This window comes from Trichosurus vulpecula, chromosome 6 (assembly GCF_011100635.1).
Source record: "Trichosurus vulpecula isolate mTriVul1 chromosome 6, mTriVul1.pri, whole genome shotgun sequence".
Taxonomy (NCBI): Eukaryota; Metazoa; Chordata; class Mammalia; order Diprotodontia; family Phalangeridae; genus Trichosurus; species Trichosurus vulpecula.
The window spans coordinates 49,969,511-49,983,214 of NC_050578.1; the positions used below are offsets into that span (position 1 = coordinate 49,969,511).

The 13,704-nt window shown below is 36.8% G+C and overlaps 1 protein-coding gene across 1 annotated transcript; it reads right to left on the reverse strand.

Moving 5' to 3' along the window:
• Positions 1 to 1,469: 1,469 nt before the first annotated feature.
• Positions 1,470 to 1,974, reverse strand: LOC118854018 (60S ribosomal protein L22-like 1). The gene has a single exon (XM_036764324.1). The coding sequence runs from the start codon at positions 1,950 to 1,952 to the stop codon at positions 1,584 to 1,586; it is 369 nt and encodes a 122-aa protein (XP_036620219.1). The 5' UTR covers positions 1,953 to 1,974; the 3' UTR covers positions 1,470 to 1,583.
• Between the last annotated feature and the right edge of the window lie 11,730 nt (positions 1,975 to 13,704).

Below are 13,704 nucleotides of genomic sequence, written 5' to 3' on the forward strand. Positions count from 1 at the left end.
AGATCCAAAAGACCACTGAAGAGAATACTACCTTAAAAATTAGATTGGAGCAAATAGAAGCTAGTGACTTTATGAGAAATCAAGATATAAAACAGAACCAAAGAAATGAATAAATGGAAGACAATGTAAATATCTCATTGGAAAAACCACTGGCCTCGAAAATAGATCCAGGAGAAATAATTTAAAAATTATTGGACTACCTGAAAGCCATGATCAAAAAGAGAGCCTAGATATCATCTTTCAAGAAATTATCAAGGAGAACTGCCCTGATATTTTAGAGCCAGAAGGTAAAATAGAAATTGAAAGAATCCACCAATTACTTCCTGTAAAAGATCCCAAAAAGAAAACTCCTAGGATTATTGTCACCAAATTTCAGAGCTCCCAGATCAAGAAGAAAATACTGCAAGCAGCCAGAAAGAAGCAATTTGAGTATTGCGGAAACACAATCAGAATAACACAGGATCTAGCAGCTTCTACATTAAGAGATCAAAGGGCTTGGAATATGATATTCTGGAAGTCAATGGATCTAGGATTAAAACCAAGAATCACCTACCCAGCAATACTGAGTATCATGCTCCAAGGCAAAATAGGGAGTAAAATAGAGGACTTTCAAGCTTTCTCAGTGAAAAGAACAGAGCTGAATAGAAAATTCGACTTTCAAACACAAGAATCAAGAGAAGCATGAAAAGGTAAACAAGAAAAAGAAATCACAAGGGACTTACTAAAGTTGAACTATTTTGTTTACATTCCTACATGGAAAGATGGTTGTATAATTCATGAGACCTCAGTATTAGGGTAACTGAAGGGAATATACATACATGTATATATTATATATATTATATATTCATATATATAAAATATTATATGTATATTCATATATTATATATAATATATATTATATATACATATATAGACAGAGGACACAGGGTGAGTTGAATATGGAGGGATGATATCTAAAAAAAAATCAAATTAAAGGATGAGAGAGGAATATATTGAGAGAGGGAGAAAGGGAGAGATATAATGGGGTAAATTATCTCACATAAAAGTGGCAAGAAAAAGCAGTTCTGTTGGGAGGGAAGAGGTGAGGGGGAATGAGTGAATCTTGCTCTCATCAGATTTGACCTGAGGAGGGAATAACATACACACTCAATTGGGTATCTTACCCCACAGGAAAGAAGGAGGAAGGAGATAAAAAAGGGGGCACAATAGAAGGGAGGGCAGACAGGGGGAGGAGGTAATCAAGAGCAAACACTTTTGAAAAGGAACTGGGTCAAGTGAGAAAATTGAATAAAGGGGGATAGGTTAGGAAGGAGCAAAATATAGTTAGTCTTTCACAACATGAGTATTGTGGAAGGGTTTTGCATAATGATACACATGTGGCCTATGTTGAATTACTTGCCTTCTTAGGGAGGGTGGGTAAGGAGGGAAGAGGGGAGAGAATTTGGAATTCAGAGTTTTAAAAGCAAATGTTTTTTTTTTTAATGTTGTAAGTTTTATTTGCCAATAAATTAAAGTATATAATGTTTTATTCTTTTGGATACTTTTAAAATTCAAAGCCCCTAAGAAGGGGCTCAGCTTCCCATTTAATCTTCAGATTCAGAACCTTCCTCATCTTGACTAATCTGGAAATAACGAAGTTCGTAAGTCTCCTTGTCAGATGCAACCACACGAAGCCAATCACGAAGATTGTTCTTCTTAAGATACTTCTTGGTAAGATATTTTAAGTATCGTTTAGAGAACTGCTTCTCAGACACAACGGTGATCTTATTCTTGAAGCGTTCAATATGAACAACATTCCCTAGGTTCCCAGTTTTCCCATTGACTTTAACTTTCTCCTTCAAGAATTGCTCAAAATTTCCAGAATCAAAGATTCCATCTTCAACTGGATGAGTAAGGTCAAGGTTAAACTTCCAAGTTGATCTCTTAGCCTTCTTATCTTTTGGCGGCGCCATGTTGGATTCACACGTCGCGGAAAAAGGCAAAAGCAAATGTTAAAAAAAAAGTTTTTGCATGCAACTAGGAAATAAGATATACAGGCATAGAAATCTATCTTGCCCTACAGGAAAGTAAGGGGAAAAGGGATGGGGGGAGTGGGGTGACAGAAGGGAGGGCTGAGTGGGGAATGGGGCAATCAGAATATATGCCATCTTGGAGTGGGGGAGAGGGTAGAAATGGGGAGAAAATTTTTAATTCAAACTCTTGTGAAAATTGATGCTGAAAACTAAAAATTTTAAATATATAAATAGTGAAAAAAAGAAGTTGAGAGTCAGAGAGGTTATCTTACTTGCTTAAGGTCACACAATTAATCATCAAGTAAGGATTTGAACCTACGAGTTCTGACTCTAAATCTGAAGCTAAATTGAGTGTTCTTTCAAATATGCTATTATCCTTTGTATATATATTTGTATATATTTAGAACCCAAAAAAGAACGTTACAGTCTCTTACAGATACTGTTAGTATGTTTTTTTTTTCAATTTTCTTAGGCTTTTTTCTATATGAATTTCTATATCATGCCATTTGCTTCCTATTTATTGGGTAAATTATTCTTGGTTATAAGCCACTATGTTTGCCTTTTGAAGTATTCTGTTTACTCCTGTATAGTAGTAGCTGCTAAATCTTATGTGTCCCTGACTGTGGTTCCTCAGTACATAAACTCTTTCTGGGGACTTGTGGTATTTTTTCCATTGACCCAGAAACTCCTAATTTTGGCTATGATACTCCTAGGAGTTTTTATTTGGGAGGTGTCTTCTGTTTCTTTTTATATTGTATTTTTATATCCTTTTTAACTTTACCCTCTAATTCTAAGAGATCTGGGCAATTTTCTTTTGTGATTTCTTGAAATATAATGTCTGCAATCTTTCATTCTTAGTTTTAACTTTCAGGTAGTACAAGGATACTCAAATAATTTTCCTTTGATTTAGTTTTCAAGTCAGCCTTTTTATATGAGCTACTTTACATTTTCTTATATTTTTCAGTACTTTGTCTTTTTAAAATAAGTTTTTATTAATGTCTTTTTTTTCTAACAGCACTATAATTTTCCCCAGGATGCTTCCCTTTCCTCTTCCCAGAGAGCCATCCCATGTAACACATTGTAATTTTAAAGACAAAAAAAGAAGAGGAAAATATACACATAACTAACTAGTATATTGAAAAAGTCTGAAATTATGAGCAGTGTTTGATACTTGGGAACCTACACTCTCTGCAAGGGTGTGTTGTAGAAATGTTTTGTCTTATCTCTTCTGTGAAGCCATGCTTATTCTTTATTATTTTACAACCTTCACTTTTGATATATATATATATATATATATATATATGTATATGTGTGTGTGTGTGTATGCATATATATATATATATACACATACATATATGTATATGTGTATGTGATTGTTTTTCCTGTTTTCATTGTGGTAGTCGTTGTGCTTATTGTTTTCTTGTGTCCGCTTACTTCACTTTGTATCCATTCATGTAGGTTGTCCCTGTTCATCACATTCGTCATTTCTTACAGCACAATAAGATTCCATTACATTAATGTACCATAATTTGTTTAGCTTTTCCCCAGCTGATGTACATCGCTTTGTTTCAAATTCTTTGCTGTCACAAAAAGTGATGCTATAAATATTTTCATCTATATGGGGACTTTTTTTCTTGTCAATATCCTCCTTGGGGTATAAACCTAGTACTCACATCTCTAGGTCCCAAGGTAAGGATAATTTAGACACTTTATTTGCATAATTCCAAATTCCTTTCTAATGGTTGTATTAACAGCTTGTACCAACAGTACACCAGTGTGTCTATCTTCCCACAATTTGTGTAACATTGACTATTCCTTTCTTTTTTCATCTTTTCCAATTTTCAGGATGTGAAGTGAAAGCTCAGGATTGTTTTGATTTGCTTAGTATTAGTGATTTGTAATATTCTTTCCTGTGTTTTTTTAATAATCTGTGACTATTGAGAAATGTTTGTTCATATACTTTGACCACTTATCTGTTGGAAAATAGCTTTTGACTTTGTTTTAATATTTATTATTGTTTCTTGGTGTTGTTAATTTCTCTTTGGTCCATTTAATTTTCAGAAAGACTCTTGTAAGGTTTTGTTTCTTTGTGTCGACTAATTCTCATTTCAACTCTGTCTTCCATGACTGCCATTTCTTTTCCAATTCTTTCCTTTATCACTCTCATTACATGTACAATGCAGTTTTAACTCATTTTGTAAAAATCATGTCTTCTAGGAATTCTAATTGATCTTGTGCAGGATGTGTTTTTCTTTGAGGTTTTGGAATTATTCTCTTGTTTTGTGTTGTGGTCATCTTTGGCCTCATAATTGCTTTTCTTCTTCTAGTGATTTCACTTGACCAGGCAACCCTGATTGCTGACCTATCTTGGAGCTCTTTCAGGACTGAGTCTGTGATATTGGCCCCACTGGAAGATCCCCACTGTGCTAATTTTTCAGTGGGTACTGAGACGACTTGATCTGGGTGAACCTGAGCAGGGGGCTCTGGGTCCTGAGTTGGGGCTCTAGGCCCTGAGCTCCTGATCTGGGTTGGGGATCAATCCAAGATCATTTCAGCATATCTCTCCCCTTCATGCCCAACTTGTAGCTCTAGGCACTGTCTAGGGTATTGGTGTGCATTGGCTTGGGTCTGGGCATGAGTCTGTAAATAGTTCTGCATTACCCCTATTGTGTTCTCCACCCTGAGCTCTCCATCTCCGAATCTGTCAGTCTGGGCCAGAGGCTGAGTTTGAGATCTGCTCTGAGCTGGCCTAGCTTGCATATCTGTATATACCTATGAGTAATTCTTTGTTATTGACTTCAGCCCAAAGCTAACTTCTTGATAATCTGGGATTTACCTGCACTCCTGCCTTGGAACTCTGGGCACTGAGTTCATGCTCTTGGTCCACCCTTGTTCCACAATTCCCACCCTGGTCATTTATCTGTAAGTTGGATTTGTTATCTTGGATTGGAAGGGATAACTTATTCTCTTTCAATTTCTCATTCTCATATATAGTTTATCTTTTTTCTTACATTGTTGAGGGTGTAGTTGTGGGGGTGTTGGGTTGTATTGCTTTTTCCATCTTTATCCTATAGACTGCATCTTCTGAGTATTTTATATTTGATCCTGGAGGTAATAGGGAGTCACTGGAGTTTACTGGGGAAATAAAGTGTCATGCCTGTGGTCATGCCTGAGCTTTAGGAATATCAGTTAGGAAGATCACCTCCTCCCCCTACCTACCACTAATGATGGATTTCCTTAGGTCCAGATAACCATCTCCCAGAGTGGTATGCAATCCTGGGAAGCATGACCCTTGGTCATGTGAGAGAATCTCTTGAGGTACCCACTTCTCTTGATTGAAATACATTATTCTCCCTCACCTATGTGGTCACATGATCCTCCTCATCCACTCTTCTTAAAGAAGGACTCAATTCTGGATTCTCCAGTGTCTCCCCCACACTGTTCACTCACATACCCTTAGACAGAACAAAATATTAAAGAAATCACTTCTCCTTTTCTTCTGGAAACTGGGTCAGGTAGAAGTGCATCCTTAATTACCCTTTGTCTCTTTTGTCTCATCTACCGGAAGGGATAAAAAAATTTAAACATTATGCAATACTTTTGTAATTTCTGGTTTCAAATGTGTAGGAGGAATTGATTGTCTCCTCATTTTTAAATTCCTCAGACTCAAGGAGACCTCTTTTCAATTGCTGTTTTGAGTGACTCTTATTTACCTTCTCTGTGTCCAAGCAACTTTCTTTTTTATACCAAACTCCCTCATACCAAAACTAAAATAATAACAAAAAATTGATTCATTTATGAGGGAAATGATTTTTAGTTCACAGACCAATTAAACTCCTTAAATGTTTAGCCCCTTAGAACATTTTTGTCCCCAGATGTTTACGTTCTCTATTTTTCCCTTGACCAACATACAAGTTTAATTTTTATTATTATTTTAGCAAGAATCGTTCCTATTTCTAGAAGTATGAGACCTCCAATTTCATCACTTAGGCTTATTAACTCCCCACACCCCCTAGTATTTCTTGTTCTTCACAGCCTGAAGTTTTTTATGCTTAATACTCTCTTCACATCTGGTTTCTTCTGGAGACATGACTATTCTTTTTTTGATATTACTTTTTTTGAGTAGGTGCAAATTTTCAGTGTTTTATTTTGAGAGGGGAAAGGGATGTAATTTGACTTTCATTGCTTTTTGGCATGTTGGATTCCAATACTTCTTTAATTTCTTGTATATGAGAAATACTCCTTGACACTAAACCTGGTTTTCTTCGATTGCCAAAAGTCTTTTTTGTTATTGTTGCTTTCAATATTTATCGACATATACATTTTAAAAATCCAGCCACTACATTTCTCGATGATTTAATTTTAGGTTTTTATTTCAGTGGAAGGTTGACTGAATATCATAGCATCATGTATTTTGAGTTGGAAGATGCCTTAGGTGTTATATAGTATTATTCACTTATTTTATAGTTGAGGAAACTGAAATCTGGAGAGATGAAATGATTTGTACCAGCTAATAAACAGAAGAGCTGGAATTTAAACCAAAGTTCTCTTATTCCAAGTGTCACACCCCTCCTACCATTGTTTATCTTGAAGTTAATCTAAGAAATCCTTTAGTTTGTTCTTTGCACTCTCTTTCTAATACTAGTGTGGCACATCATGCCATAACATATTTTTATTAAAATGTTATTCTTTGCTCTAAGAGTTAGTACATCATTTACAATTACAAACTAAATTTTGTTTAATAGAAGATCAAATAAACATTGTCATAATTTTTAATTTCATTTTTTCAAAATTAAGTAGCAGTAAAACCTTCCCCCTGCCATGACTACCCAATATAATTTTTTGTAAAATGTTTGCTTTTTTGTGTGGATTCATTTTAGATGATATCACCCCTGCCCTGAACCAATTATCCACAATTAATAAGGACCACCTATACATCTTTTGAAGTATTGGAGACATTCATGGTTTATAACATGCTTTTATCACAGCAACCTCATGAAGTAGATAGTAAAACTATCGCAAGCTTACAGGTAAAGATACTGAGGTTCAAAGAAAGACTAAGAAACTTATCCAATGCCACACAGTCAGTAAATACCAGAGCCAGAATTTGAATCTTGGTCCTTTGACTGCAAATCCAGCATTTTAAAAATATACCATGCATTCTCACCACTGAATTTTAGTGAATCCATATAGAGATTTTTCAGTTATCCCCCACCTCCATTTCAGGCCAAAAAACAGCAAAGGAACCAGCATTTTATTAATGAGTTCTACGGCCTTTAAAATGCTTTTTAAAAAACCCAACAAAATCAAACATGGAAATGTGGGATGCTTTCCTTTGCTTACTTTTCCTAATGTCAGACATGAAGAGGAAACCAATGCTGCTGAGCCGTCTCAGAATTGTAGTCTGTGATACAGTACTCCAGCATATGAATTACTTACATGCCAATAGTGAGAATCAGATGTGCTTTTATCTATTATTGGAGACTTTTAATAGCTATTTTTCCTTTCCATCTCATATGATGAAAGAAAACTTTTAATTCGAATAGTAAAATAGAAATGATGAATGAAGACAAATTCATAATCCTGTGTTTTTTTCCAAATCCCAGATTCCTTTCTTGTATATCCACAAGAGTAATCACTGATCTAAAAGCCTACAAAACTGCCTCTGAAATCAAATAGCCAAAAAGAATGTATAATTCATGTACCCATGTAACTGTCTCAGAGTCTAAGTTAATAGCTTCGTTTCTGAGGAGGGGAGCAGTTTTTGCCTTACCTGGTCACGCTCTTTGCTGGTGCTGGATCCAATATTCCATGCTCCTTCAAGGGGAGGAGAACATTGAGTTAGTTTCCCTTGTGAAGATTTAGTTTTTACATTTCTCACAAAGAATCTCATTGAATTAAAATGTGCCACAGGATAATGGAGAGCTTAGGCTTCAAAAGTGCCTCCTTTATTTCATTAGGCCTAATTCAGGAAATCAAAGAAGACCATAAGACAAAAAGTCTCATTATCAGAATGTTCTTCTTGATTTTGAGCATACCAGGGGAAGAATGCTTGATCCATCAACTTCAAAAGCTCAAGCCAGTTGGGCTTAGTTGATTGGCCGTAAGACTCTATTCCCATTTTCCCCCTCCTTGCAAATGGAAGGGTTTAACTTAATTTTTTTTCTCCGCCTGGGTTGTACAAATGCTGTCCTCTTTTGTGCTTTGAATCTGTTTTTGCATCTGCATTTTATGAAAATCTCATATTTTGGGTTCAGCAGATGGACTCATTTGAATCAGGATTGCTGACAGAGTCTTTTTAGATTCTATTATTCACCAGCCTAAAACAGTAGTCTTGCTCCAAGGTCCTCCAGGACAATGAATGAGACCTCTGGACCTATTGTAATCAGGTCCCATCCAATACCATTTCAGGCCATATTGGCGGTCTCCTCCTAAAGAAATGCATGGTTTTTTCATGCATCACAGAATCTCATGTAAACAAACTCATTGACAGAGTGACCTAAATTCCTCAGCTGTGCAACACATAGCCTATGAAATTTGCTTTTAATTTTCAAGTGAAAACGAGTTTGACTGACACTCAACATCCCAACCTACTGTCAGGCAAAAAAGGGTTTTCAAGACACTGGCTTCATGTAATGAACATCATTTGGTACAAAAGCTCTTTAGGGATTCTGGCCAAAAATGGAAAATAGCTTTGAGGAAAAATAGGACTTTTAGATATTATTATTTTATTTGTTTGTAGGATCTCCAATTAAGTATTCAGAGAGGAGGGTCTAGATGATAATCTTCCATTGAAAAAAAACACAGGACAAAAGTCTCTGCCATTTCCCTTTTTTGCTGGAGGGATATCATTCTCTTGAATCCAAACCCCTCATCTTACAGTGGTAGCTAGGTGGCTCAGTGGAGTCAGTTTGCATTCTGCCTTATAGCTGTGGGACTCTGAGCAATTCACTGACTCATTTCCAGCCTCAGTTTTCTTATTTATAAAGTGTAAATAATAATACCATCTATCTTACAGGGTTATAAACGTATATGAAGCACTCTGCAAAGCTTAAAGTGCCCTATTGTTGTTCAACTGTTTCAGTCATAGATGACACTTTGTGACCCCTTTTGAGGGTTTCTTGGCAAAGGTTCTGGAATGCTTTGCCATTTCCTTCTCCTGCTCGTTTTACAGGTGAGGAAACTGAAGCAACAGAGTTCAATGCTTTTCCAAGGGTCATGCAGCTATTAAGTATATAAGGCTATATAAAGGCTATTATAAAATGGTGGCTATTATGATAGATGAAGAAACTGAAAGTAAGTCAGGGGTCACCTTAGCTCCTTCAATAACTCAATGTACATCTATCAAATGCCTTCTGTGGGATCCATCTCCACCTATCTCCTCCAGAAGCTTGCCCCTGCAATCATTTCCTTTCTAACCTTTGATTTTCTTTTTGTCTCCTTCTCTGTTGTCTACAAACATACCCAGATTCTCTCTATCTTAAAACAATAACAGCCTTCACATTCCTCTTGTACTTTCCCAGTCACCAATGGAGTGAAGAAAGGTTGTGTGCTTGCTTCTTTGCTTTTTAGCATGATGTTTTCAGCAATGTTGTTAGATGTCTTCAATGAGTATGAACACAACATAAAGGTCAGCTACTACTTTGATGGTAAACTATTTAACTTGAAAAGGCTATGAGCCAAGATTAAGGTAGAGGGAGAGTTGGTGCATGATTTTTTTTTTTTTGTTCACAGATGAATGTGCCCTCAATGCAGCCTCTGAAGCTGAGATGCAACAAAGAATGGATCAATTCTCTGCTGCTTCTGCTAAATTTGGCCTCACAATTAAAACGAAGAAAACACAGGTTCTCCTATCAGTTACAGCAAATGGAAAGGTTTTAATACTGTGGATAAATTCACTTTCCTTGGCAGTATATTTTCTAGGGTTATACACATTGATAATGAGATTAACACACACATTACCAGAGCTAGTTTAGCATTGGGGAGGCTCTAAAAGAAAGTGTGGGAAAGAAGGGGTATTAGACTGCCTATCAAACTGAAGGTCTACAGCACAATGCCAGCACAGTGACCTCAAAGTTGTATGTCTGTGAAAACTGGGAAGTATACCAGTGCCATGCCAGGAAGCTGATTTGCTTCCATTTGAATTGTCTTAGGAAGATGCTGAAGATCACCTGGCATGATAAAGGTACCAGAGACTGACGTTCTTTCTAAAGCTAAACTGCCAAACATTCAAATTCTACTGCAAATAGTGCAACTTGGATGGGCTGGCTCCATTGTTTGAAGGCCAAACATATGCTTGCCTAAAAAACTATTTTATAGAGAACTCATGTAAGGAACATGCTCATGTGGTGGTCAGAAGTGATAAGAAGACACTCTCAAGGTCTCTCTGAAGAACTTTGGAGTTGATTGTGTGACATGAGAAATGTGGTGTCCCCGCATCAAAGAAAGCACTGTGCTCTATGAGTGAAGCAGAATTGTAATAGCTCAAAAGAAATGTGCAACGTTTAAATTTAGAGACATCTCCTCCCCAAATGTTCACATGGACTATTTGTGCCTGACCTGTGGTAGAGCATTCTGAGATTCTATTGGTTTGATCAGCCACAGTACAGTTGGATGAATTGTACTTTGATTCGAACATAGTGATGTCATTTTTGATCCTCTTTGAGAGTGATGGTCAACAACCAACCAACTCTCTCTTCCCTTTCACAACCAAACTCCTAGAAAAAAAAGCATTTATATGTGTTACCTCTTCTCTACTTCCTCTCCTCTCACTCTCTTTTTTTGACCTTTTGCAATCTGGCTTCTGTCCTCACCATGCAACTGAAACTGATATCCCCAAAGATCTGCTAAATTTAATTGTCTTTGCCTTTACTTCCTAGAAGGTCTCTCCTCTCTGAGTTTTTTGTCATACTGCACTCTCTTGATTCATCTTCTATCTGTCTGGCTGCTGTTTCCTAGTATTCGTTTTTGAATCATCACTCTTCTCTTACTCAGCAAGTAGTCTAAATGAACCTTTCACTCATACCAAGCACATTTGAGTTTCTGTGAGGATTAAAATAATCCAACCTACAATAAAATAGACTGAGGCAGAACTCTGAGCCAATGGTACTTTATTAAAGTGTCCATGGTCCCTTGGTTCATTAACATGAACTTCGTATCTTCCTCACAATGAGAGATGCCTCCTTCTTTTAGGGCCTTATTTTATAAGGTTTGATACCAGATTTGATACCTCAACAGTCTAAAGAGGCTATACAAAGTACAGAATCCCATTGGTGGATAGATCTTGCTTTGCAGGCCAAAAAATGATGCATAAGCTAGAAATGGTATATCAGCTGTGAGGTCTCTGATTTAGGGAAGCTTAGAGCATCTTCACTGACTAAGTGGTCATAAGATGGTCCCCTGCTTATGTCGGACAAGAGAGAATGGTTCAGAGGTACAAAAATAAGTTGGGGAACTTTCCATGTAATTGAGTCACCTTCACCATGCTGGGCTTGGTCACTATAACAAGGAAAAACAAGGGTAGGAGGCCTTTAGGTGTTCCCTATGATTAAACAAGTGAACTTACAATCTGCAGCTCACAGCTCTGGGGCCTAATATACAAAACTTATAATCACTGCTCCTATGGAGTCATAGCATACTGATTAATACCGATTGGAATGGAATAGGGATACAAATGAATTACTTCTCATATCCTCCCCACTTCGATCCACAGAAAGACCCAAATCTTTCTCTGTATTGTGACAATCTGAATGCAGGGAGAGCAGTCCTCCATGGGCAACACAAGACCAGTAAAGGGGCAGTCCTCTCACTGAAGTGCAAATGTGACATTAGTGAAGAAGGAAGTGGGCACAACTTATACTGATTAAGTTCTATTTGCTTAAACATCAACTCATAATACACTAAATGTAACATAAAATGTCTGAGCTGACTCTCTCACTAAGTAGCTTAGTAAAACATTCCCTACAAGATATGTAAATCAAGGGATCATAGGGCATTCATTCAAGGGCAGCTGTGCAAGCATTGTTTGCCCTACACACAGGTTCTGGAAATCTTTTGAATTTATAAAAACAATTCAAGCAATTTTGACAAATAGCCACTCCATTATGGTAATGAGAGGCAACATCCCAGTAAACAACACAAACAGTCCTAAAAAAACTGCACCATAGGAAGTGAAATAGGATTCCTTGATGATTTTACCTGGAATCGGACTCAGAATAATATTAGTTGCAGTCACATGAGGTCTAACAGCAAGCTCCAATAATCGTAGCTTCATAGCATTAGGTTGAGTTCCGCAAACAAAAGAATTATCAGTCATTGCTCTTGGTTATGGAGAAAAGCTAAACTAGGAGGTTGAAAAGGATTCAAAATTCAAGTCACTGCACATTCAGGAATAGGTGGATTTGGAATTATTTGTAGACAGGATAATAATGATGAAGATGACATTCTTACTAGAAAAGAAGACAGAGTTTGAGAGGGTGTTGATTGTAGAAGATTAGAGTCAAGGTCTCTCATTAAAATTTCATGAATGTCTGTAGAAGATACAACCTTATGGATTCCAAGGTGCATTCCCTTAAGGTAGCATTTTTTGGAGGGAGGAAGGCAAAGCAATTGGGGTTAAGTGACTTGCTCAAGGTCACACAGCTAGTGTGTCAAGAGTTTGAGGCCGGATTTGAACTCAGGTCCTCCTGACTCCAGGGCCAGTGCTCTACTCACTGAGCCACCTAGCTGCCCCTAGGTGGCACTTTTTAAGGTGACACACAGCACACCTGAGATGAGTAGAAAGAGTTATAAGACAATTATCATTGAAGTGGTATATGCAGCTATATGGCTTCCTTGAAGCAGTCTTTAAAAAATTTCTGCAAGTATCATAACATAGAGACCCATAGTGATAGCCTATAGCATAAAGAAAAATCAACTGTTGGACCAACGTGCCTCATGCCATCTCATACAATTGTCCAGTCTCTGAAACATCCTTTGATACAGTCCTGTGGCCCTTTGAGATCTCTGCTCTCAGAAATACTGGAATAAATGGGGCTTTAGAGAAGCTTCTAGTGGATTTGCTTCTCCAGTTCAGGTCACTTGCAGAGATCCCCTTCTCTGTTAAAAATCTCTGACAAAGTAGATCTAATTCTAGTTTGCTGTGACAATAACCAGGTCAGGTTGTGAGAGCCAGCTCAAACCTTAATAGCACTAATATGGACATCACTAGACCAGAGAATTTACATTTTTAGATTGGCAAATTCAAATAACAACTGAAACATTAAAAAATTCTGAACCCAAATTTTATATTTGGCATATATAATTACCCAATCTTGTTACAACTCTTTATTAAAACCAACTGAAAATTTTTCACTCTAGCTGTTAGCTATTTTCTTTTAGCTGCTCATCTCTTCCCTTATTTCCTCCCTTAGGAGGGTGAAATTCTGCTAGAGAACTATTAACAAAACACTTTTTACAAGATGATGACCTCTCACACACAACTGGATTCATTCAAAAGTTGCCAGAAAAATTGCATTTGTCAGAAATAGGTCTGGGATAGGATGTATAAATAAAATGAATAGCCAATTTTAAGACAGTGTAGGTCAAATAAAAAAAGCTCAATATCCAGGTGATAATAATAAAAAACTTAAATAAAATTTACTTTTCCCATTTAGGTAACATATGCTATTTTAATATCTTTTTCTTCCCAACA

What these genes read in the sequence shown, in the direction of transcription:
- LOC118854018 (XM_036764324.1), bottom strand. Translation starts at nt 1,952, where the DNA reads ATGGCGCCGCCAAAAGATAAGAAGGCTAAGAGATCAACTTGGAAGTTT.